This window comes from Pipistrellus kuhlii, unplaced genomic scaffold (assembly GCF_014108245.1).
Source record: "Pipistrellus kuhlii isolate mPipKuh1 unplaced genomic scaffold, mPipKuh1.p scaffold_m20_p_1, whole genome shotgun sequence".
Lineage (NCBI taxonomy): Eukaryota > Metazoa > Chordata > Mammalia > Chiroptera > Vespertilionidae > Pipistrellus > Pipistrellus kuhlii.
The window spans coordinates 115481521-115503462 of NW_023425404.1; the positions used below are offsets into that span (position 1 = coordinate 115481521).

Genomic DNA, 21942 nt, shown 5'->3' on the forward strand with positions numbered 1-21942 from the left:
GTGACAGCTGAATCACTAGCAGAAGACTAGGGGTCAAAGCCATGCAGCTGTGTGAGAAAATACAGCGGGTGCAAAGACCTAAGGCACCTCAGGTGCTGGGTCATTGCAGAAAATGCTTAAGTAAACATCAGGGGACAGCAGGAAGTACTCAGCCTTAAAAAAGAAGGAAGTTCTGATTCATGCTATATTTCAAGGTGCAATAGTGGGAAAACATCATGTTAAGTGAAACAAGCCAGATGCAAAGGGCCACAGATTATGTTTTCATTTATATGAAATGTCTGAAACAGGTAAGTCCAGAGAGACAGAAAAGTGGGTTTGTGGGTGCTTCGGGCTTGGGGAGACTCAGACAGTGACCAGGAGCTTTCTTGTGGCCTTTAACTGTTGAGACTGGTAAATCCCCGCCTGGATAAGTCATGAATCAGTTCAAATTCAGTAAAATGAATTACTTACAAGGAGCCGGCAGTCTTGGACAAAACCCCCGAGTCCCCTATGACGCCTCTTCTTCCCAAGAAGCCTCCTCCCACATATACCACCCGACTAGTCTGAGGTCCTCCCACCAGGTCCTGCTCCCCGGTCCCCATCGGGGTCTCTGCAGATGAGCCTGAAGGCTCTGGGCCCTCATGGCCAAGGCAGCTCAGGGGGCTCCTCCCCTCTGCTCCATGACCCCCCAGTCTTCCTCAGGGGCAGCTGGTGAGCTTTCTAGAATAGTCAATCACAGAAACAAAATAGAATGTGGTTGCTAGGGGCTGGAGGAGGGGAAAGAGAGGAGTTGTTTAGAGGGACAGTTTAAATTTCGCAAGATGAAAAAGTCCAGGAGGTTGTCTGCACAACAATGTGAATGTACTTAATACTACTCCGCTGGACACAAAGATGGTTCTGACAGTAAGTTTTGTATTATATGTATTTTAAACATTTTAAACCTTATGGTTTTGATGACTCTCAAAACCCTCCCCCTCAAAGGGAATATAAAGCATTCAGGAAGATAGAAATTAAGGGAAAGGGGACGAATGCCTTCTGCAAAGGTAGTGAGAAAGTAAATTCGGACCACCTGGAGCACCTAACCAGCAGCTGCTGATGTTGGGAACCGCTAAGGCTGCTGCCTGACCCCTGCTTACTCATTGAGCTGCATCAGATGCACTGAACATGGAGCCTACCTGACTTTTGGTCATCGAGTCAAATCTAGCTCGGGCTTTGGATGAACTGGAGAACAAAGATAGACCTACTTGGAAAGTAGCGTTTTTTCTCGCTACCACTTTCTTCTGGGAACGTGCTGATTTTATTCTTTCTTTTATTCTTTAGTCCTTCCTGCTGGACAACGAGCTTGGCCCTCACTGCATTCCTCTGACTGGTTTCTCTTCTCCAAATCCTCTCGGCCTTGACTCCTGGTCCTCTTTCTCACCCACCTCGCTGATGGGAACATGGCCCGGGATCACGCTTTGCAGAAGTAGAGCTAGAACTGAGCTCTCCCGACTGCCAGGGCAGGTATCTTGCCACCGCGATGAATAGGAGCCTGAGGTGGGGGCTGGAATGTGGCACCCAAAGGGCTATGCCAGAACCTGCAGTGTGACAGTCTGACACCAGCATGGCCCCTGTGGGGGCAGCTTCGACAGGAATACAAGAACAATGCATGCTGGTGCCCTTGGAAGTGTGGCTTACACAGCATCAGCTGAGAAATGGCCTCCACAGGAGCCTGTGGGAACTGAGGGACCCTCGGTTCCCAGGTCCAATCACCAGGAAAAAAAAAATTAATCTTCTTAACAAAGAGAGGTTGTTTGCTCTTCTCGGCGATTCACCTCTCCGTTCAGTGTAAAAGAGACTGTAATGGTATTTGCTCTGTCAAGGGCAACAGCACTTTAATCTTGGGAACAGGAAACTCTTTGGAATGTAAACGTGTTCAAGAGGAAGAAAATTAGACTGTTTCCTGTGTCTTAGAGCCTCCATTTCACAGACATAAAAAGAGAGGCACAAGAGAGGTTAAATACGTTGTTTACCACAACGTTTTGCATACACAGGAAGTGAGTTAATAGCATCAGAATTCCTTGTAGGTTGAGACTCTGAGATTTATTTTGGGCCTTTGAGTGGATATGGAGGTGAAATTGCTCTAGGGAAGGATCTGATGTTTTAGCACAGACTAAAATATCTTCCAACAGTTAAACAACAGAGTAAAATCACAGAGGAAGTTCCCAGTCTCCTGTCCCTAGAGAGTGGTCCTCACACTCTATGGCCTGTATCTGCATCGCCTCCAGGGCTTGGTTCCCAGCCTCACAACAGTGGCTCTGAGGGTCATTCCAAACTCGGTCTCATCCAAGATTTCATGACAGCTCAGCTTCTCTCTCTGTGGAGTCCTTCTTCCTTCCCTCTCCTCACTGGTGTTAGGTTCAGAGCACTGCCCAATGAGCTTCTTGGGTGTGAATCCAGCTCAGCCTCTGCTTCCCAGGGAGCCTGGCATGCTATATTCTCAGAAGAACCTTTTTTTTTTTTTTTTCAAATATGTTTTTATTGATTTTTAGAGAGAGAGGAAGGGGGAGGGGATAGAGAGATAGAAACATCAATGAGAGAGAAACTTCATCCATGGGCTGCCTCCTGCACACTCCGGTTGGGGATCAAGCCCAGAGCAGGACCTGGCACACTACAAGCACCTGGTCATTCTCATATGAGACCATTTTACTGGAGAGGGTTTCTTATTAACACCCTCCACTGAAGTTCTAAAGCTTAGCTTCAGCTCAGTGCTGTTAGGTGACTGCAATTCTTGCATGGAAGGGAGGTGGGGGTCCTAGTTCAGAAAGAGAGAATTCAGCTATGCCTATTATTGGAGAAGAGCATGTCTAATATTGATGCTTTCGGAAGGGCATGTCAATTTTCTTAGAATACGATTGCTTTTTTTTCGTTCTTTATGGGAGAGTTATTTTGGATGAAAGATTATGTCCCCTATCCTCAGCCCATTATTCCTTTGGCAGGCTGATCTTAGCTGTGAGGCAGTACCTCCTAGGTGACCCATGGCCAAGACCTGCCACTCACAGGCACTGAACCCTTCCAGGTCCCCCAGCAGAATGAAATCTGAAGGACTGATAGGGAACAACCAGTGAGGCTCTTTGATCCAACCCTGAGAAAGAGCAATGGCAGCTAAATGCTAAAAATGCTAAAGGCATTAATGGAGTTTTTCCTCTCTGGGGTTCATAGTATGTGCTTTCCAAGGAGGATACAGATAATAGGATGAGGAAGGCACCCACCCAGGGCCAGCCAAGGTGGAGGACTCAGCAACCCCAAAATAAGCCAAGTGCATCCAAACAGAAGCTGAAAACTAAGTCAGCAGTGCACTTAATGGAGTGCTTAGTATGCTGAATAATTTAGCAGGCAAACTCTGCTGGGAGTCAATTCACAGCTAATGGAATATTTCCTGTAAATATTGTTTTCTCTTCCTGCCTCATCATCTCAGTTCAAAAATCTTTACTAACCTGGGGGTGACAGTAATGCATCAATTCCCTGAGTTACTACTCCTGCATCCTAAATTCTCTTAGGAACCAGAGAAAGCCACACAGGCTTCTTGGGCATGGCAGCAGACCATTTAGTCTCATTCCTTCTCCTAATGCCTCAGAGGGACTCCACAGTGCTCCTAATTGTGCATCTAAGTGTACATAAAAACGCCCCTAATTGCACATCAAATAAATAAGTAAATGCTGTCTGTTGAATGCAACAAGGACCAGCACTGCCATTCCTTTCCAGTGGAGACAGCTCATTAAATATGGGCTGGTGAGTGGCTGCAGCCATAAGTGATGCTTGCAGATACTGAACATCCCTTCTAGGAGGTTTTGTGGAGTCACACGTATTTTTTCTTCAATGCTAATAGCCTCAGACACAGCCTGCAGGAGGAGCCTTTATTCTAACTCTCTTGGCACCCCGTTCAAAAAGCATTTCTGTCATAATTTATAATGGTTTCTGAGGATTCGATGGCTGGTCTGTTGGAAAAGTGCCAACTACAAGGACATGACAGGAAGCAGCTCAGTTTGGAAATGGTGGGGAGTTGAGTCTTAAATGTGGGAGAGGCTAACCTCCCAACACCTTTGGTCTTGGTGGTGCTAAGAAGGGTAAGATCAGCCTAAAGATGAGAGCTTTCAAAGTTTTTTAGGGCTCTGACCTAAGGAATGCAGGTCCACTTTACTTATCTCTGCCCCATGTGACCCCGGTTCTGTAAGAATTAATAAACAATGCTCTTCAACATACATCACAAACTTTTCATTCAAATGCTCTTAAGGAAGAAAAAAGGAAAAGTCCTGCTTGTACAGGCATCACTGCCTAAAAGCGATGGGCACCAATTCAAGGCACGTCACTGTGGCCACTCTGCACACCTGGCATTTCCCTTCCCTCCCCTTCCTTTGCCTTGCCTTGCCTTCCCTCCCCTTCCCTTCCATTTTTTTCTTTTCTTTCTGGCTTGGTTCTCTTTTGCTTGGCTGTAAATGCAAACACTTCTAGTGACACTTTCATTATTCCCTGAAGCCAAGAATACTGTAACATGTGAAATAAAGGACACCCTTCTTACCCAGCATTCCAATTCTACACACATGCACATGTTGAAATGGAAATTGGCAGCTAGGAGAAAATAGGGTAAAATCATCTACGCAGCTGTAAGATGTTTCTGTTCGACCACTGTGACCTTCCTTCCACCTCTCACCACTGCTCACCCAAGCATTTGGACATGTAGAATCTGTCATTCCCGAATTCTAATACCACACTCAACAACTGTGCATAAAAACCATCAAACCATAGCTATGGGAAAGAACAGAGGTGAGCTGAGATAAGCTAAAGGAAGTTCCAAAGTCTTATAGCATTTCAGTAAGCACAGGAGCATAGAGACAGGCTGAGTGAGAGGGAAAACATGGCAGGATAATGAAGAGAAATAGAAGGATTTAGTGACAGATGGGACGATATTGAATAGCTTGTAAGAAATTCTGCAACCTGTCCTCAAATACTGTTTGAGGTTCTGCCTGAACTTTTTATTTTATTTATTTATTTTTTAAAATTATATATTTTACAGAGAGGAAGAGAGAGGGATAGAGAGTTAGAAATGTCGATGAGAGAGAAACATCGACCTCTGGCACACCCCCTACTGGGGATGTGCCCGCAACCAAAGTATATGCCCTTGACCAGAATCGAACCTGGGACCTTTCAGTCCATAGGCCGACACTCTATCCATTGAGCTAAAATGGTTTAGGCAGTGCCTAAACTTTTTAAAGAACTCCTACTTGCAAGCAAGGGCTAGTATTCTGAAGCAAGTAAATATAATTTCCTTAAAGTCCTATTTACTGGTTAGCTTTTGCAGGGCTATTCTTCTGCATATGTACTTCTAAACTTCTGAAGTTGGCCTTGAAGGACCAAATGTACACAGAAGCCAAGTCACCTTATTTGGGTGTTCCTCCTTGTCTGGCTACTCCCGAAGTGTGCTCCGATGGCAGAGAGGCTATTTTTATTCTAACAAACATCAGCAGCTTGCATGCTGGCTGTACTTCTGCAAGGTTGGGTACCCATTTGTTTAGAAGGCCCGGGTAGCATATAGGTTGTGTGATTGAGAGGGGATGAAAATGTTCTCTCCATTCCACCTGTGAGACACTCTATATTTGACTCCACCTCTCCCATAGCTACCATGGACTTCAAAATGAGGATTAAGCAGTTTAGGGTAGCATCTGTGGCCAGAATGGCAAACTATATCCCAATCAGAGAACCTGGAACCAGCTACTACCCTGCCCATTTCTTGGCAGCCATTAGCCACCCATTCTTAAAATTTGTTTTTGGTGGGCCATCTGGAACCACTTGAGTCAACTCTCACAGGAAGCTGCTCAGCTGCCTGGCGTGCTAACGGCTTCCTGATGCTACTAGAGCTGTGCATGCCAGGGGCACCAGAGGTGCCTCAAGTTCCTCAGGGGACGGGGAGCCGGCCCACCTCTGCCACGTCTCTCTTTGAATTGCTGGCTCTTGATTGTGGCACCATGTGACAACCCCAGGAAATGGGTCAAAGTGTAAGGCAGGACCTCAGCCGCAGAAGGGTCTTCAGGTGCACAGAGCTGGGGGCCACTCCAGGATTCTTGAGCATTTTACTGGGGGCCTGGCCTGAAGAAGAGGAGTGGCACCGCCTGGAGGGCCATCCTTCACAGAGGCTGGCTGGAGCGTCCCAGCTCTCCTATGCCGCACACCCTGCGGAGCCCGGCTGACCCTCCGGAGGTTGTGTCTGGAAAGGAAGCACAGACGCTGGGTGGTGGTGCTCCATGCCAGCTCCCCATCAGAGAGACTTTCTGAACATTCAGTGGCCAGGTCAGAGAGGGGGCAAGTGGGACTGGGGGAGAAGGAGGCATCTATACATTCAAAAGGTTTCACGTGATTTCTGATTTTCAGCTGAGGTTAAACATCACTGGCCTGAAGCACTGAAAGTAGCCCTTGGGCACCTTATACGCGAATCTGCATAGATAGTCGTTACCACCACACGCCTCTCTTTATAGTTACAGGTCTGGAGCCAGGGCATGCACACTGATTCAGGGACCCACAGGTGCCTTACATGGCCTTGTTGTGATGGTGACGATGCTGATGTAAGAAGAACAAGCACCGGCATGGTTCTTCTTGCAGCTGTGACTTCTTAACTTGGCTCTGGTTTAGTGTCTAGTTTGGTATTGAAGTCTCATCTCAGGTCTCAGCAGAGGCAGGTATGCCTTGGGCTAATGAAACCTAGACGTTTCTTCCTCTTACGGGCTTTCAAAGGCCTGCTCTTAATTTCACAGTCAGATTGTACATTCATTCTTTTTTTTTTTCATTCTTTTAATCTTTTTATTTTGTTTATTTATTATTTTATATATATATATATATTATTGATTTTTTTTTTGCCCCCCTCCCTCCCATACATACCCTACATCCCCACAAATGAGAGTAAATGCTCTTACTCAATGGCTGATTATTCATACCTCTGACTTCCTACTTCTTATCTTGAAAACTATTTTAGAGTCTTAAGAGCCACTTAATTTATCAGTTATAATTTATTGAGGCCTTGGAATGTGTCATACCCTGCTTTTTACATACATCACATGTTATGTTGTTACATCTTCAGTCTTCATTAGTACCTCAATTAGAGAAACAAAGCAAACTTAAACATATTAATAACTTAAACTGAAAACATATGGGTACTTGTTAACATGTCTTTCAAAATGCTGAGAAAAAGAGAGAGAGAGAGAGAGAGAATTCCACTGCTGATTTTCATGAACTCGGCTATGGAACTGAAGTGTCCACACTGGCCTTGACCTTCTACCAATGTGGGCAATGAAGAGCTGGATAGAGTGTAACCAGCATTTTAGTAAAGGATCTGTGAGCATTTATTCTTGGTTCTTGCAAACAGAAAAACCACCATGCAGGTTGAAAAGAGAGGACTGTCAGTATGAAAAGGAGGAGGTGAAGAGAAAACTTGAGGAGAAAAAGCACAGGCACTTACATGGGAAAAAGGCAGAGGGGAGCAGGAAGAAAGAGACAGTGTGACCAAGGAAAAGAGAGAGAAAATAAGAACATAGGGTCCAATTCCTGTTTGTTTGTTTTTCTTTGTTTTTTAAATATATTTTATTGATTTTTTTTTTTTTTTTTTTTTTACAGAGAGGAAGGGAGAGGGATAGAGAGCTAGAAACATTGATGAGAGAGAGTCATGGATCAGCTGCCTCCTGCACACTCCCTACTGGGGATGTGCCCGCAACCAATGTATTATACATGCCCTTGACCGGAATCGAACCTGGGACCTTTCAGTCCTCAGGCCGACGCTCTATCCACTGAGCCAAACCGGTTTGACTCCAATTCCTGTTTTACGGATCCAAGTGCAAACTAGAGAGTTTTGGGAGATAGCTACAAAATAATATGCTCTGAATAGCCAGGTGCTTACTGAATTGTTCCTAAGACAGAATTCCTTCGCATCATTTGCTCAGGATCTTTTCTTAGAACTTAACTGAGGTTTGATGAATTGAGTGAAAATCCTCCCCAACACAGAACATTTCCCCCATGAATGATAAAGAGCTGGCTGAGAGTGGATGTAACAGGATAGGTGAGATATGCTCAGCTGTGCATTTCAATCCTGGGCGTGACTAACAAAGTCTGGAGAGCAATCTGGAATGACATAATGGATCAATATTGCTTTCTCTCTCCTACAGCAAGTGTGGTTTTGAGACTTTTAATATGTATTTCAGGATTTAAACTATACACCGGCCTCTTTCCATGATCTTCTGCCAGAGGATCTGAATGACAGCTCTTGCCTCAGAGATATTTTTCCCTTATAATTTTTCAATTTGTTCTGGTCTGAAAAATGTGTGTCAATGAAAACAGAGAAAACTCAAGCACTGTGCCCCCTTCAAACATTCTGTTCTGTGTTTACAATGACTTTGCAGATCCCTCTCTGCTTTCCTTTCTTTTTGGCAAATGACCTGATTTTCCCCAGATTTCTGTTCACTTGTGACACGCCATAAAATATGTACTGGATTTGCAGAAATGCCTCTCACGCCTCTTTATTTTTCATCTCTTTGGGACTCACAATCTTTTCTTTTAGCTCCCTTTACCACACACACACACACACACACACACACACACACACACACACACTGCTTTTGGAAAATGCAGATTAGTTTCAGGATTCAAGAATGACCTTGTCCCCCCTTTTCAGAAGGCAAAGCACCCCCAGAAATTAAGCAATAGGACAATCCCTCAGAGTGCTTTCACCCATTTCCTCAGGGAGAGCTGAGTCAGTCTCACCTTAAATAATTATAACTGCTTACTTTCATTATTGACGGAAAAACAAAAACAAAAAAACAACAACAACATTTACCCAGGGAGCTCAGGCTGGATTTCTGTGTAGTAATTTGCACACACTCACAGTAGCAAGGGTGCAGTGAGCCCAGAGGCCCAGGCTGCTTGGCATACATACTTTACTCACTTCTCCGCTGTTCCTGTCTCTCACAAGAGGGAGCACATACCTTCCGTGGCTTCACTTTGTCGTGGTAGTCATACTGGAAGATTCCTTTGTAGCTCAGTCCCAGCCACCACGGGATCCCCTGTTTGTCCTGGGACACCAACAGAATATGCGTAAGTATGGGCCAGAGAAGATAATACAAACAGGAGACCTCCTGGTTCATCTCAAGACAAGGAAAAGTAACATTTTTGATGTGAACAGAGCCCATCTCTCCACACTTTACTTTAGCAGTAGTGCCCAGTCTTCAAATGATGGTCAGGGATAGAGCAGGTGTCCTAGAAAGTGCTCTGGCTGGAGACCCAGCTCGGTTCCTACCCAGCTCAGTTCCTACCCAACAGCATAGCCATGGTTCTTCCCCCTTTATGAGTAAGTAGCAGATGCCTTATTCTTTGTTCTCCTGAGATGTTATGCTTTCAGTCCTGGGCACCATAAGGGAAAATCCGAGATGCTGAGCATTCTAATATAACAGCCTTCTGAACAGAGAAAGTGTCATCAGCTCAGAGCTAGAAAGGACCATGGGGACAGGGATAACCACTCCTCAAGAAATAATTTATTAAAATTTTAGAGCAGTTTTAGGGTGACTGTAAAATTGAAAGGAAGGTACAGAGATTTCTAGTCCACCTCTTGCCCCCACACATGCACAGTCTGCCCCACTATCAACATCCCTCCAGAGTGCTGCATTTCTTACATGACACTCCACATCACCCCAAGGCCACTACATTAGGGTTCTCTCTAAGTGCTGTACATTCCATGGGTTTGGACAAATGCATACCAACACGTATCCACCATTACAATATCACAGAGTATTTCACTGTCCTAAAAATCACCTGTGCTCCACTGTTCGTCACTCCTCCACTCCCTCCCAGCTCCTGGCAACCAGTTTTGCCTTTCCCAGAATGTCATAGAGTTGGAATCATACAGTGGCTTTTTAAAAAAAAAAATGTTTTTATTGATTTTTAGAGAGAAGAAGGGAGAGGGATAGAGAGATAAGAACGTTGATGAGAGAGAAACATCATCAACCGGCTGCCTCCTGGACAGCCCCCACTGGGGATGGACCTCACAACTGGGCATGTGCCCTAACGGGAATCACTCTGACAACCTCTTGTTTCCTGTGTTGATGCTCAACCACTGAACCACACTGGCCAGGCCAGACAGTAGCTTTTTACATGAGGTTCTTTCACTTAGTAACTTGTGTTTAAGACTCCTCTAACTTTAAAGACAAATAAACTAAAGCAAACGGTCAGTCCTGCTCTACTAGTCCACTCCCCTACTCCCAGGAGGGCAAGGGTGGAGCGAGCAGGTGCTCTCTATGCAGCCCTGCTCAGCCTAAGAGGACAGCAGCGTGCCTGCAGGATTGTGTGACTCATGCTGTTGGGCAAAGCAGCAAAACTGAAGCCTAGACATTCTGAGGACTGAATTAGAAACACCAATTCCCTCTGTTTATTCCTTTAACAGAGACCTCTTGGCACCAGACTGTAAGCTGTAATTGTATATTCAAGTAGGATGACTGAGCTGTTAATTCAAGCTCCCAAATGCTGGAAGCTGACAGGGGGCCTATTAAGCTGCCTTTCGCCATGTTGATGAGTCACTTAATACACCCCATTGTAAATGTCTTGAAACTCAAAATTGGCTCCATGGTTTTCAAATACCAAATATTTGTGAGGCGAATACAAGTTGAGCACAAAGATAAAGGGCAAAATAAATATATTTTGAATTTTTTGAAACGTTTCAGGGCAACGCTAGGTTGACTAGGGAAGTGTTGTCATCACACCATGGAATATGGCATCTGCAAAATCACAAGGCCAGCAAACAGGGAGTCTTGATACAGTGGTTTAGGCTTGTTGGATTCCTGTGTTCATTTTCCAAGAAAGCAGGAGAGCATTTGCTTACGCCTAGAGATTCCAAAATCCAAACCCACAGGTGCATTTGGCACTGTGAAAGTCACATGGCCTGCTTCTGGTTTTTAACACTGCAAAGGAGCGAGCACATTTCTGAAGTTTTATTGGAAGGCAGAAATCATAGCTGTTAGAGGCCACCTTTTGGTCACACTCTAGGGCTGACGAAGAAATGGAACATGGATGGGTGTAAGAAGTAAAAGACTAGGTGAAGCCTTATCTCAAAGACTTCCAATCTACCCGTTTCAATCCATCTTCATTAACAGTATGTCTCTATAGTCTTTCAATATCTAGAAGATTTTTGTGGGGGTAGTTAGAGAAACAAATGTCTTAATCTCTATTTTAATTATAAGTGATGGAGATGAGATCAAACTAAGAACAAAAAGAGAATGTGGTCCAGGAATTCCTGAGTTTCTGGTTCCTATTCTTGAAAGCAGCCTCCTGGCTACCTATCCCCAAAGACTATTTCCACAACAGAGAACGTCAGTATTTCTGTGAAATGCCTCCTGTATGTCAGGAACTATTGCTGGATCCGTATGTTTCCTTTATGGTAACAAAGTGGAAATGGGCTCAGCCAGCACAATGGATTTTGAGTCGCTTTTTATATAAAACCCAATTGACTGCCACTGACTTCAATGGCCACATTCCAGTGCACGGCCTTACATGAGGTAATCTCCCCATAGAGAATTCACCTTTATTTTGGGATTAGAGACAGCTCAAAATGTTACACCACTTTCCTCATGACACGTTACAGTTTAGGCTTGAGAAGGGCAGGGATGGTTGTGATGGTTCTATGAGTTCTGTGACTGAGATGAAGAGGGATTAAGAGCTTACATTGGGCCCTGGCTGGGGAACTGAGTTGGTTGAAGCATTGCCCTATACACCAGAAGTCACAGGTTCAAATCCTGGTGGAAGCACAACCTAGATTGTGGGTTCAATCCCCAGTTGGAAGGGTGTGGGAGGCAATTGGTTGATGCTTCTCTCCCCTCCCCCCACCCCTTTCTTCTTCCTAGAAAACCATGGAAGCACACTCTCAGGTGAGAATTAAAAAAAAAAAAAAAAAGGAGCTTCCATTGGTAGGAAGAAATATGGTAGGACATCAGGAAGAACTTAACCCTTGCAGGCTTTAAGAGACCCTGTGCTGGGCTACTGGGTGGGATTAGAGTTCCTGCATATGCCTCAGAACTCAGCTCCACAAAGAGTGTTCCAACATCTGTTCCCATGATGAAAATGTACACATCCAACTACTCAATTCAGCTTTCAATAAACACTCAGTAAATCTATGTGCCAGGCACTACACTGGGTTCCAAGACAATATAACCAAATACAGCACAGTGTTTGCCATCCAATGCCTGCAGTTTACTGGACGATATAGGTACTTAAACGCATACAAAAGACTTGCAAAGTGTGCAAGCTGCCCAGGTGACACAAAGATGAGTAAAACATGGTAAATGTTCTATCATACTCTACAGAAGTTAAAAATACAGTAGGGCAGAAACAAGAAAAAAGAAACTGGTAGAAGAGCAAGAGAATCTCAGGTTGTCTGGTGAAAGTATCTGAATTCAGAAGTGTTTTCTGCTCTTTTTTCTCATCATAGAACACATGGGTAGCCCATTATCTATTATTTCAAAGAAGAGGTCCCAATATGGGATATTATGAATAAAGTTAAAGAGAATTTAGAATGGGGTCCAACTTGCCATCACAGTATTATCCTTCATTCCATTTGTCAGCCAACAACCCCAGTCCACCTCTCAAGTTGTCTGTATGGTGTTTGAACACCAAAAAAAAAAAACCATTTTGATTCTGCTTAATGTTTCTGTTCTCTGCAGTTCCATGTATTTAGATGGAATCTTCCTACTTAGAGGCTCTGAGGCCTTGATCTTTCAGGGTCCTTCTGAGAATGAAAGGAGTTAGGGACCTGTCATACCCACTTTTCAAAAACCAAGCTGAGTGTTGGAGAGTAACTGAAACCAGTCCTACTACCCTGGGGAAAAGTTGCTCTAATCCTTCTGAAGATGCAATATTCCTGACTAAGTCCTCCCCAACCCCCATGCCCCCCAAAAATCTTCAAGAAATATTTTTAAATGAGAATTAGGAAAAAAAAAAAAAAGTTAGGACAGGCTTAACAACCATCAGCAAATGAATTCACTTACCTTCACTGCATAATAGTGAACCCCATAGGTTGGGAGAGACTCCACGATACTCATGTAGCTGGGAAGACAAAACACACATACAGGGTGGTTATTTGGCAGAATTGCTATCATGTACGTGTGTGTGTGTGTGTGTGTGTGTGTGTGTGTGTGAGAGAGAGGGAGAGAGGGGGGGGGGAGAGAGAGAGGGGGGGAGGGAGAGAGAGAGAGAGAGAGAGAGAGAGAGAGAGATAAAGTTCTTGGAGTGATTATTTACTTGGAAATTAACTTGAATTACTCCCCCCACCCCCCCCAGCCCCAGAGATATGGCTTTCTGAGAAGAACTGAACACCCTGACATACACAATCTCAGGAGCACTGGGGAGCACTTACTTCACAATTGCTTGACCTCTGGTCTGGCCATTCAGTTTCTTGTAGTGCTCAATCACTCGGTCCTCACTGAAAATATAAGAAAAGGGTTCTGTTACCACACTCACTGAGTCAATAGCTGAGCACCTGCCTAATGGAGATGCTTCTTCTCAGCCTAAGAAGCTCCTGAGAAGCTCCAAGGAGCCAACAGCTCCTGGAAAAAGGATTTGTCCTAAAGTGGCATTTCCAAACCTATTTAAAAACTCCATTTCTTTCTCAGAGGATTCTGCTGTCTTTATCTTGGACTTATCGTCACAGAATTAAGATAAGAGCTCAGATTTGGGGTCAGTTCCTTGCAAGTTCCTTCTCTATGATTCCATAAGAGAAGAGGAAAAAGTGGAGAACAAGCATCTCAGTTGGAAAGGGCAGGGGACAAGGGACAGGGGACTGGAAGAGGACTGACTGGCTGGACATCAGAGTGGATGCTCTGGCTGAACTCCCTGAGGCCTCCTTCTCACTTCCGAATCCTGTCTACCCAGGGCCTCTCAGGGGAGGGCAGAACACCAGAACCTCACCAGAACATCCACACCTACCCCCCTTGCATCAGATGTCAAAGTGGAGGGGGGAAGTTTTGGAATTAGGGCCTAGTTAACACAAAGCATGAGGCCGTGATGAAAGGCTCAGAAGGAACTCCCTTTTTGTCTCCTGAACTCTTAATTTCCAAACAAGAAGAGATCAGCTCTTGCCTTGGGTGGTAATGGCTAGCCAAACATTTTTCTGACAGAGCAGAGGGCTGGAGGGGCCTCTCTGATAAGTGTCTCTGGGCCCAGCCAGGTGGGAGCTTTGGCTGCTCCCACTGTCGCCTTTAGAAGCACAGAGTTAACCTTGGGAGTCTCAGGGGAAGCGCATTCCACCTGCTAAGGAGTCAGGTACAAAACCTTGGGCCTTGTGACCTGGCATACAGTCTTAAAACCTTATGACAGACTAGAAATGGACCTTCAAGACCTCAGCGGTGGATCTTTATTATCTACTATTAATGTTTCCAGAACTGATCTGAAGGCTTTTTCACCTCTTCTTTTCCAGCTAGACCATTTCAGGGATAACATGTTCTATATGTTCCTTACCTTCTACTTCGGAGTAATTTATTTACCTTCCAGATACTGTTTTTAAAAATATATTTTATTGCCGAGGCCAGTTTGGCTCGGTGGATGGAGAGTCAGCTTGCGGACTGAAAGGTTCTGGGTTTGATTCTAGTCAGGGGCATGTGCCTTGGTTGCGGGCACATCCCCAGTGGGAGGTGTGCAGGAGGCAGCTGATCGATGTTTCTCATCGATGTTTTTGGCTCTCTGTCTCTCTCTCTTCCTCTCTGTGGAAAATCAATAAAATATATTTTAAAAAATAAAATAAAATATATTTTATTGATTTTTTTACAGAGAGTAAGGGAGAGGGTTAGAAACATCGATGAGAAAGAATCATCGATCAGCTGTCTCCTGCACATTCCCTTCTGGATATGTGCCCACAACCAAGGTATATGCCCTTGACTGGATTCGAACCTGGGACCCTTCAGTCCATAGGCCAACGCTCTATACACTGTGCCAAACCAGTTAGAGAATACTATTTCAATCTTTACAAAAACCTCTTCATTCTAGTGTTCTGAAATTTGGTGCATGTAAAGTAGTCTGACTCTTCACAAGAAAGCACCTTCATATACACCAGGAACTGTGGGCAGGGTTGGCTCCTATGAAGGTCCTTCCTGTAGCTGGAGAGATGTTTCTGTGGTGTCTGGGCACCTTCTGTCCTAAAAAATGAAGCCTATTTCTCCTCAGCGCCCATACACCATGGAGGTTCTGCATGGAGTGTGACAAAGCCCTCTCTTGATGGAATTCTCTAGAAGCATCCTCTTTGGGTAGATGCCAGCCTTAACAGATATGCAGAGGAGGTTCAGGATGTCCCAGGGTTGCCCTCTGGATTCCTCCCCACCTGCCCATTGAATCCACGCTGCGTTGGCACATTTCCTACCACATGATCTGGAATTTTGTGGGTTCCACTCCTAGATCCAGGGTCAAGTAAGTCCATGTATATATGAGACTATTTCCCTCTTAGCTCTGAGAGAGAGGAGCCGACTGAACTAGAGATAAAAATCCATATAGTGCTGCAGCTCCAAACATAATTGAGGCTCTGGGAAAACACCACTGAGCCAGAAACATTATCAGGCAGCTATTCTGCTGCTCATGGACTGAATGCCTGGCCATGGGTTCTCAAAGTGCATGACAGCTGCAGGGCCCTCCCCCGTCACCTTGCCTCCTGTCTGAGACCGTCTGTGAGGCCACAGTATCGCCCCTCCCCCTCCTCCTCTTCCCCATTCCTTTTGCCCCAGTTGAAACACTGTGGTCCCCATGTGCCATACAGCTGACCAGGAATACATCCTGCCTCGGGCCCTGCTCTGGCCCCTTCTCCAAAAGACAGATATGGCCCAAGGGCTTTGCAGTGTCCCAACTACCACAGACTGGTGCTAGAGACTCAAGGGAATAATTATCAGAGACCCTTCAGCCAGAGTAAACAGAACAGCAGGACACTATTTGGAGGACAAGGCAGTTCATGCGGGGAAAAAAGACAAGGAACTGGAGCTGGCTGTGCCCTGGCCCTGGTTAAAGCACCTCTGCAGACGAGGGACCCAGGAGACACATAGGTGATGCAAAGGCAGATCAGGTGATAGAGACCTGGTTCCCTGTCTTGGAGGAGCCATAGGCCTGCCATTGTCAGTGCCTCTGAAGCAAAGGAAGATGTCTCTGTCCTGTGTTGGTGGGCTAGCATTCACAAACTAGGCACTCGAGAGAATCCGGGTCAGGGACCTGATCCTGATTGGTTCTATGATCCTCAGCATATAATCCCAACTTTATGCCCCAGATGCCTCCCTGGAAGGGGAATCCTATGGAGTGTGAAGTCCAAGTTAACGGCATGGGGAAAACTAGCAGAAAGATTACTGCACTGCTACTTATGATATGATACACCTCTCACTACTTTCTAAATTGCATTATGTAACATTTTACTTTCTCCTTCAAGTATAGTCACATTAAGCTGGTATGGTTCATCCCATTTCCCAGGTGGGGAATCGAGGCAGCAGAGGAGTAACTGGAGCTCCTCTCGATTCAGGGACTTGGCTGAGACTCTAGACCCACAGCTCTGCTCTCTGAGTGGCGATGCTTCCCCTCATGAGGGGGATGGGGCTCCCTATGGCTTATTTTGGCCCAAGCTTGTCCATGGCATCTGTGAAGGCCAGAGAGAGCAGGTGGGCCCCAAAGAACAGCAAATGTATATCCTTCATTTCATAATGATCAGGCAATTCTAAACTATGGACAACATGATTGAGACTGTGATGTGAGGCGGGATTGAAGGTCCTCTCCAGCTGCAAAGCGTCACCGTTAAGCCTGCAGGTGAGGAATGACCCTGAGGCAGAGTGGGAAAACGTCTAACACACTTGGGAGGCTGGCTCTGTCTCCAGTCTACATTTACTACAAGTATGAACAGCATTTATCCTTTTCCTGGTGTCTCTGCTTTTCAAAAATTGAAATAGGTAGGCTGGAATGTTAAAGCCAACTACAACCAGCCAATGATAATAGGGTGAATCCCTTTTGTTTGTTGTTATTTTTAAGCAATTCATCATCCAGATGGCCCATGCTACTGGCTTATTTATTTATCACCTGAACTGTGAAGCCTGAGAGCATGTCCCTCCCACTGCCCTGCATCCTCTGGTGCACTGAAACGGTGGCTGGGTGCCTGTGCGTCTAAACGGGGACAGGAGAAGGAGGAGTGTTCTCGAAAGACAGTTATAGATGTGAATGGAGAGGAAGATGTCCTGCTGACCAAAGAGAACCTGTGAACAAGAAGAAAGGAAAAGAAGGAGTCTGTGTGTCAGAAATATTGACAGAGACACAGGGGGTCAGGGAGAGAACTGTGTTGGAAGAAGAGAGGAGTTCATAACTCTGAAATGAGCACAGGGTGTAAAACATGTTTGGAAACAAATGAATGAGGAGCTATCTGAGGGACGGATTAGGCTACAAACAACTCTGATTCCCAAACAACCCACCAACGTTACCGTTCCTGCCAGCAGTTCCCGCTCACATTGTTAAACCCTTGTGTCTCTAGCTCCTTCACCTCTGGTTTCCTAAAAAGAAACCGCTTGCGGGAGAGAACAGATAAGGCCCAGGGGCCTACAGAATTGGAGAGAAGGCAATAGTGTTCCAGGAATAGTGTTACAGGAATAGGGATGCCCATTAGCTGGGGTCCACAGGTGCAGATGGCCAGGCTGGAAGTTCGGAAGCTGACACATGCAACAGATTCCGTCTTTGAAATGACATAAAGCCACTAGTTATCCGTCTATGTTACCGGAGAAAGAAAGGCAGCAAAAGCATTCAGAGGAATGAAATCAAGGTGCCAGCCCATGCAGCCCCCTCAGTTCCAGCCCAGCTGCCCGTCCCGGGGCCTCTGGGGGAGAATGACCTGTCCTGGCATTTACTCCTGCTGTACCCTGGGTGTCAGGAGGACATCTTCCTCTCCAGCCACATCTAGAACTGTCTTTCAAGAACACCCTGGCCAGGCCGAGGAATCCCTTCCCACCCTCCCCCCCACTCCCTCCGCGGCACTGGAAAAGCACCCAGACAAGATGAGCTGTGAGAAATCCGTAAAATTTACAAGCACATCACAGAAGTGTGTATAAGAGCCACGTTATAGTTTATCAGGATCGACTTGTTCTGGGATTTTAACTTTTGTTTTATAAAAGCAGTTCTGATGCTTTTTGGTAAGGAGTCAGAAGGAGGATTGGGAAGCCGCACTGTACTTCTCTAGGGTCAGGGTCGGTGGGGCCCAGCAGAAATCAACCCAGAACCCAGAAATGCAAACCCCCAATCTGGGCACCTTTCAGACACCCGCCTCACTCAGAATCACTAACTTCCGGCCTGACAGATGAACTAGGGCTTAATGCTTCATGGCAGCTAACACAGGAGACACGAAACATTGTGGGGAAATGAAAGAATCAACCTCGCTCTTCTGTGAAGAAAGAACCTGCAGCCCTCCCCAACTCAAGCCCCCGCACATCCTGCCATCAAAGACGGGATTCCACAAGGAAACCCGAGCAGCACTTGAAAGGATCTCCAAGGAGGGGAAGCTTTCAACGTGAAACTCTAGATTTTCTTTTTTTTAAATGAAAGAAAATGGGGAAAGGAGAGATGTCACACATACTGCGTCATTTAAATAAATGCAGAAACTGGTTTCATGGGAACCCCAGCCACTTATTATACAATTGGGGTCCGGGGTGACCCTGCATGGCCGGGAGAGGGCTCTGGTCGGAAGCCCCACACACCCCAAGCAGGGCTGGCTCCTGGAGAAGACGCATGGGCGCTGGGAGAGGGTAGCTTACCAGTAGGCCAGGGAAGGGTGCTCCTTCAGGGCTTGGGTGGGAAGCGCCGGCAGCTTCTTCAAGTCACTCCTCACCACTTCATTGCTGCAAGACAGGGCGGAGACAGAGGGAATGCCGAGGAGGAACTCACTCACCCTCCAGTGACCACCGCACCAGGCCTCTCGGTGAGACCCCGCATCGGTTCCATTTTAATGAATAGTGGAGGGAGGAAGGGGTGCTCACCTTTTATTTATTTCCTTATTTCCTAACTAACTTACTAGCAAGGAAGAGGCACACTAAGAGCCCAGAGCTCACAGATGGCTGTGGTTCCCTCTCAAACCCTGCACCCAGACCGAGGCCCTGAGTAGCTGGAATCTGGACGAAGGGTCACCAGTGTGCCTGTCAGGTTTGGGGCACTGCCATGGGCTCCTGAGGCTCCGAGGAGGGGCCACCTGGTGGCTTTTTCCAGGAGAGTTACTCCTGCACTAACACACGTACTGTTTTCTTTGCTAGGATTGACCACACGTTGGAACCTGTTTCCTGGAAGATGACAAATAACTTAGAAATGGAAATTACTCTGGAAGTGTGAAGTAGACTATCTGGTATGAGGAGGAGGTCAGGCACTAGGAACTCTTCCCCGCAGACTCCCGTGTTCTCAGGTACGGAAAATGCATTAACCGCTCCTCCTGTAACCAGCGCACTTCAAATGCTCGGCTCCCATCTGGACAGATTTCCGGGTGTTTGCACCCACTCTCTACCTCCAGAGGCAATTAGTGGCACCCACTTGGGGAGGTCCTGTTTCCCTATACTGGTCCACCAAGGCCACTCAGAGCTCACCCTGTGGAGTCCTGCCTTGGACCACAGTCTAGCAGATTCCATGCTGCTCACCCCAAACAAGGCAAACACTGCCCACAGGGACCTTGGGCAATGACATCTAACAAGTAGTGAGCTAGCAGCTCAATAAGGGAATACAAAGGAAGGAAGGAAGGAAGGAAGGAAGAAGGAAGGAAGGAAGGAAGAAAGGAAGGAAGGAAGGAAAGAAGGAAGGCAGGCAGGCTACAGTTATAGATGGGAGCTCCTGAGGCATATGGACAACACCCCACCCCTCCATCCCCCCACCCCCAGTGCCCATATGGCTAACTGGAGAACGTGCACTCCTGAGTCCCCACCTGGCTGCGAATGTTGCCCGCTGCAATGGAACAGCAGCTGCCCTTCTGATACCAAGTGGCACTGGGCAAAACCATTCCAATGCTTTCAGTTCATGTATGTGGTGACAAAGAAACACATGTTTGGTGGGTGGTGACCTTATAGCTGATCCCAGAAAGGGCATTTTTCAGGTGGACTAAGAAACAGTGGTAGTGGGTATTAGCAAATTCTGGCTTTGAACAGCACCCAGAAGGAAAAGCTGAACTTGTTATTGAGTTAATAAATCCAAGTACTGGCACTGTTATCATCTAAGTGGGAAGGCGAGAATTTGTCAATTAATAACCAACAAGCTGGAGGCATTACTGGAGCCCCTGCTTTGTGGAAGGTATGCTAAGGGTACAAAGAAACAAACAAACAAAACAAAAACCCCAGTGAGCCAAAGTCCTCAGTTAAAAGGGGCTCACAATTGAGTGTGGGAGGCCAGAGGTAGGAATCAAAAGGTAACCGACAATATGAGCAGTGTTTGATCATGTAGATTCAAACAAAATTTAAAAGTTCAGAAGAAAGAAGGAGCCCCCACGGACTCTGGGGTAGGAACAGGCTTTGGAGCAGGGTCTGCAAGGAGAAAAGGGGAGGAGTATCACGGATCTCCTCGATGGAATACAGCAGAGCATGGAGGCCATGTAATCTGAACCAAAGAGATCAATCAGAGTGGATAGTTTATAAGAGGGAATGAAGCTAAATAAAAGAAAGAGTAGGCATATGTTTTTTAGGCCCTGCACTGCCAGGATGATAGAATTCAAACTGACCCAGCAGCCAGTCAGTCACTGGAGGTTTTAAACAGGTAAGCTCCAGGATCAGGAAAATTCAACCCCGAAGAGGGTTTGGAATCGTTACTCATACACTGTTAAGGCATAGTTAGAGCAAATATTCAGTTCACCGAACACTCGGATTTCTGTGTGTGTTTTTTTCTCCCCTATTTTGCTCCTCTGAGAAACGGGAGTGGAGTCACTGATTCGTGAGTGCCTAGATGGCGCCTTCAGTGTCCATCAAAAGGTACTCTTTAGGGATGAACTTTTACTGGGTGAAGCTGTGAGAAAGGCAATGAAGCTGTAGCTTGAGCTTGGCTTTACTCACACTCATCACGTCTACTGTTTATTTGGGGAAGGAAGGAGTTGAAGGAAGAAGGGATTGTCTTACCACCAAACACTAGTTTGTTGGCAAACAAATTTCCCTGATGACAGGCCCAGGTTTGACTTCCTCACTGGAGCCTGCAGTGGGCTCTCAGGCTTTCCCCCAGGGCGAGGTTACACAGACAAATACAACAAGAAATCACTAAGGCATGAAGCCCGTCCAAGCCCATTACATTCTGGAAGGGATCCATGGCTCTTAAGCCTTCCCTGAGGACGTCGATGTAGAAATGTTCTATTTGCCTTTCTGCTGTCTGTAAACATCTGGAGTAACTGAGAGGTGGCCAGTCCTGTCAGTGAGCTGGCCAAACTCTGTGGCCGCAGCGGAAAGCTGCCCTAGCGGAAAACTGGTCACTCCATCTACAGAGACATGAGAAGCTCAATCCTAACAAAAGCGCTGAGAACTCTCAGCTTCCTCTCTCAGGGCCCCCCCACCCAGCCATCTCCCCAGAGTTCAGAGCACCTGATAAATGCCAATGTATAAATTACCCTAAACAGTGGTCATTTCTTACAGAAATAAAAAAAAAGGGCTCTGAGACAGTGGTTTGCTAAACTGGGAATAAAATCCAAGTCTTCTTATTTTTAATATCAATCAGATTTCCCCCCCAAACATCTGGGTATTAGTGCTGCCAGCAAAAATGTGGTCTCTTGGTGCTTTTGATAGAGGGGGTTGATGCTGCATCTTTTCTAATGCCTTTGCTGTTCATAAAACATGCAGAGTTCCAACGATCTACTGCAGATAACACTAAAATTTCTATCAATACATCAAATAGGAATTTGCCACAAATAAGGACAATAACCAATTTCACTGAAACATCATAAAGTGAGGAAATAAAAAAAGT

At 46.0% G+C, this 21942-nt stretch overlaps 1 protein-coding gene across 9 annotated transcripts in view; it reads right to left on the minus strand.

Moving 5' to 3' along the window:
* FRMD4A (FERM domain containing 4A) overlaps positions 1-21942 on the minus strand; it is a 595439-nt gene that overhangs the window by 93221 nt on the left and 480276 nt on the right. For all 9 annotated transcript variants that reach the window (XM_036460347.1, XM_036460307.1, XM_036460315.1 and 6 more), the window contains 4 exons: positions 18786-18869; positions 13394-13459; positions 13026-13083; positions 8982-9068 (listed from right to left, as the gene is read on the minus strand). In XM_036460347.1, coding sequence (XP_036316240.1) covers positions 8982-9068; positions 13026-13083; positions 13394-13459; positions 18786-18869 — 295 coding nt within the window. The remainder of the gene's footprint in view (positions 1-8981; positions 9069-13025; positions 13084-13393; positions 13460-18785; positions 18870-21942) is intronic.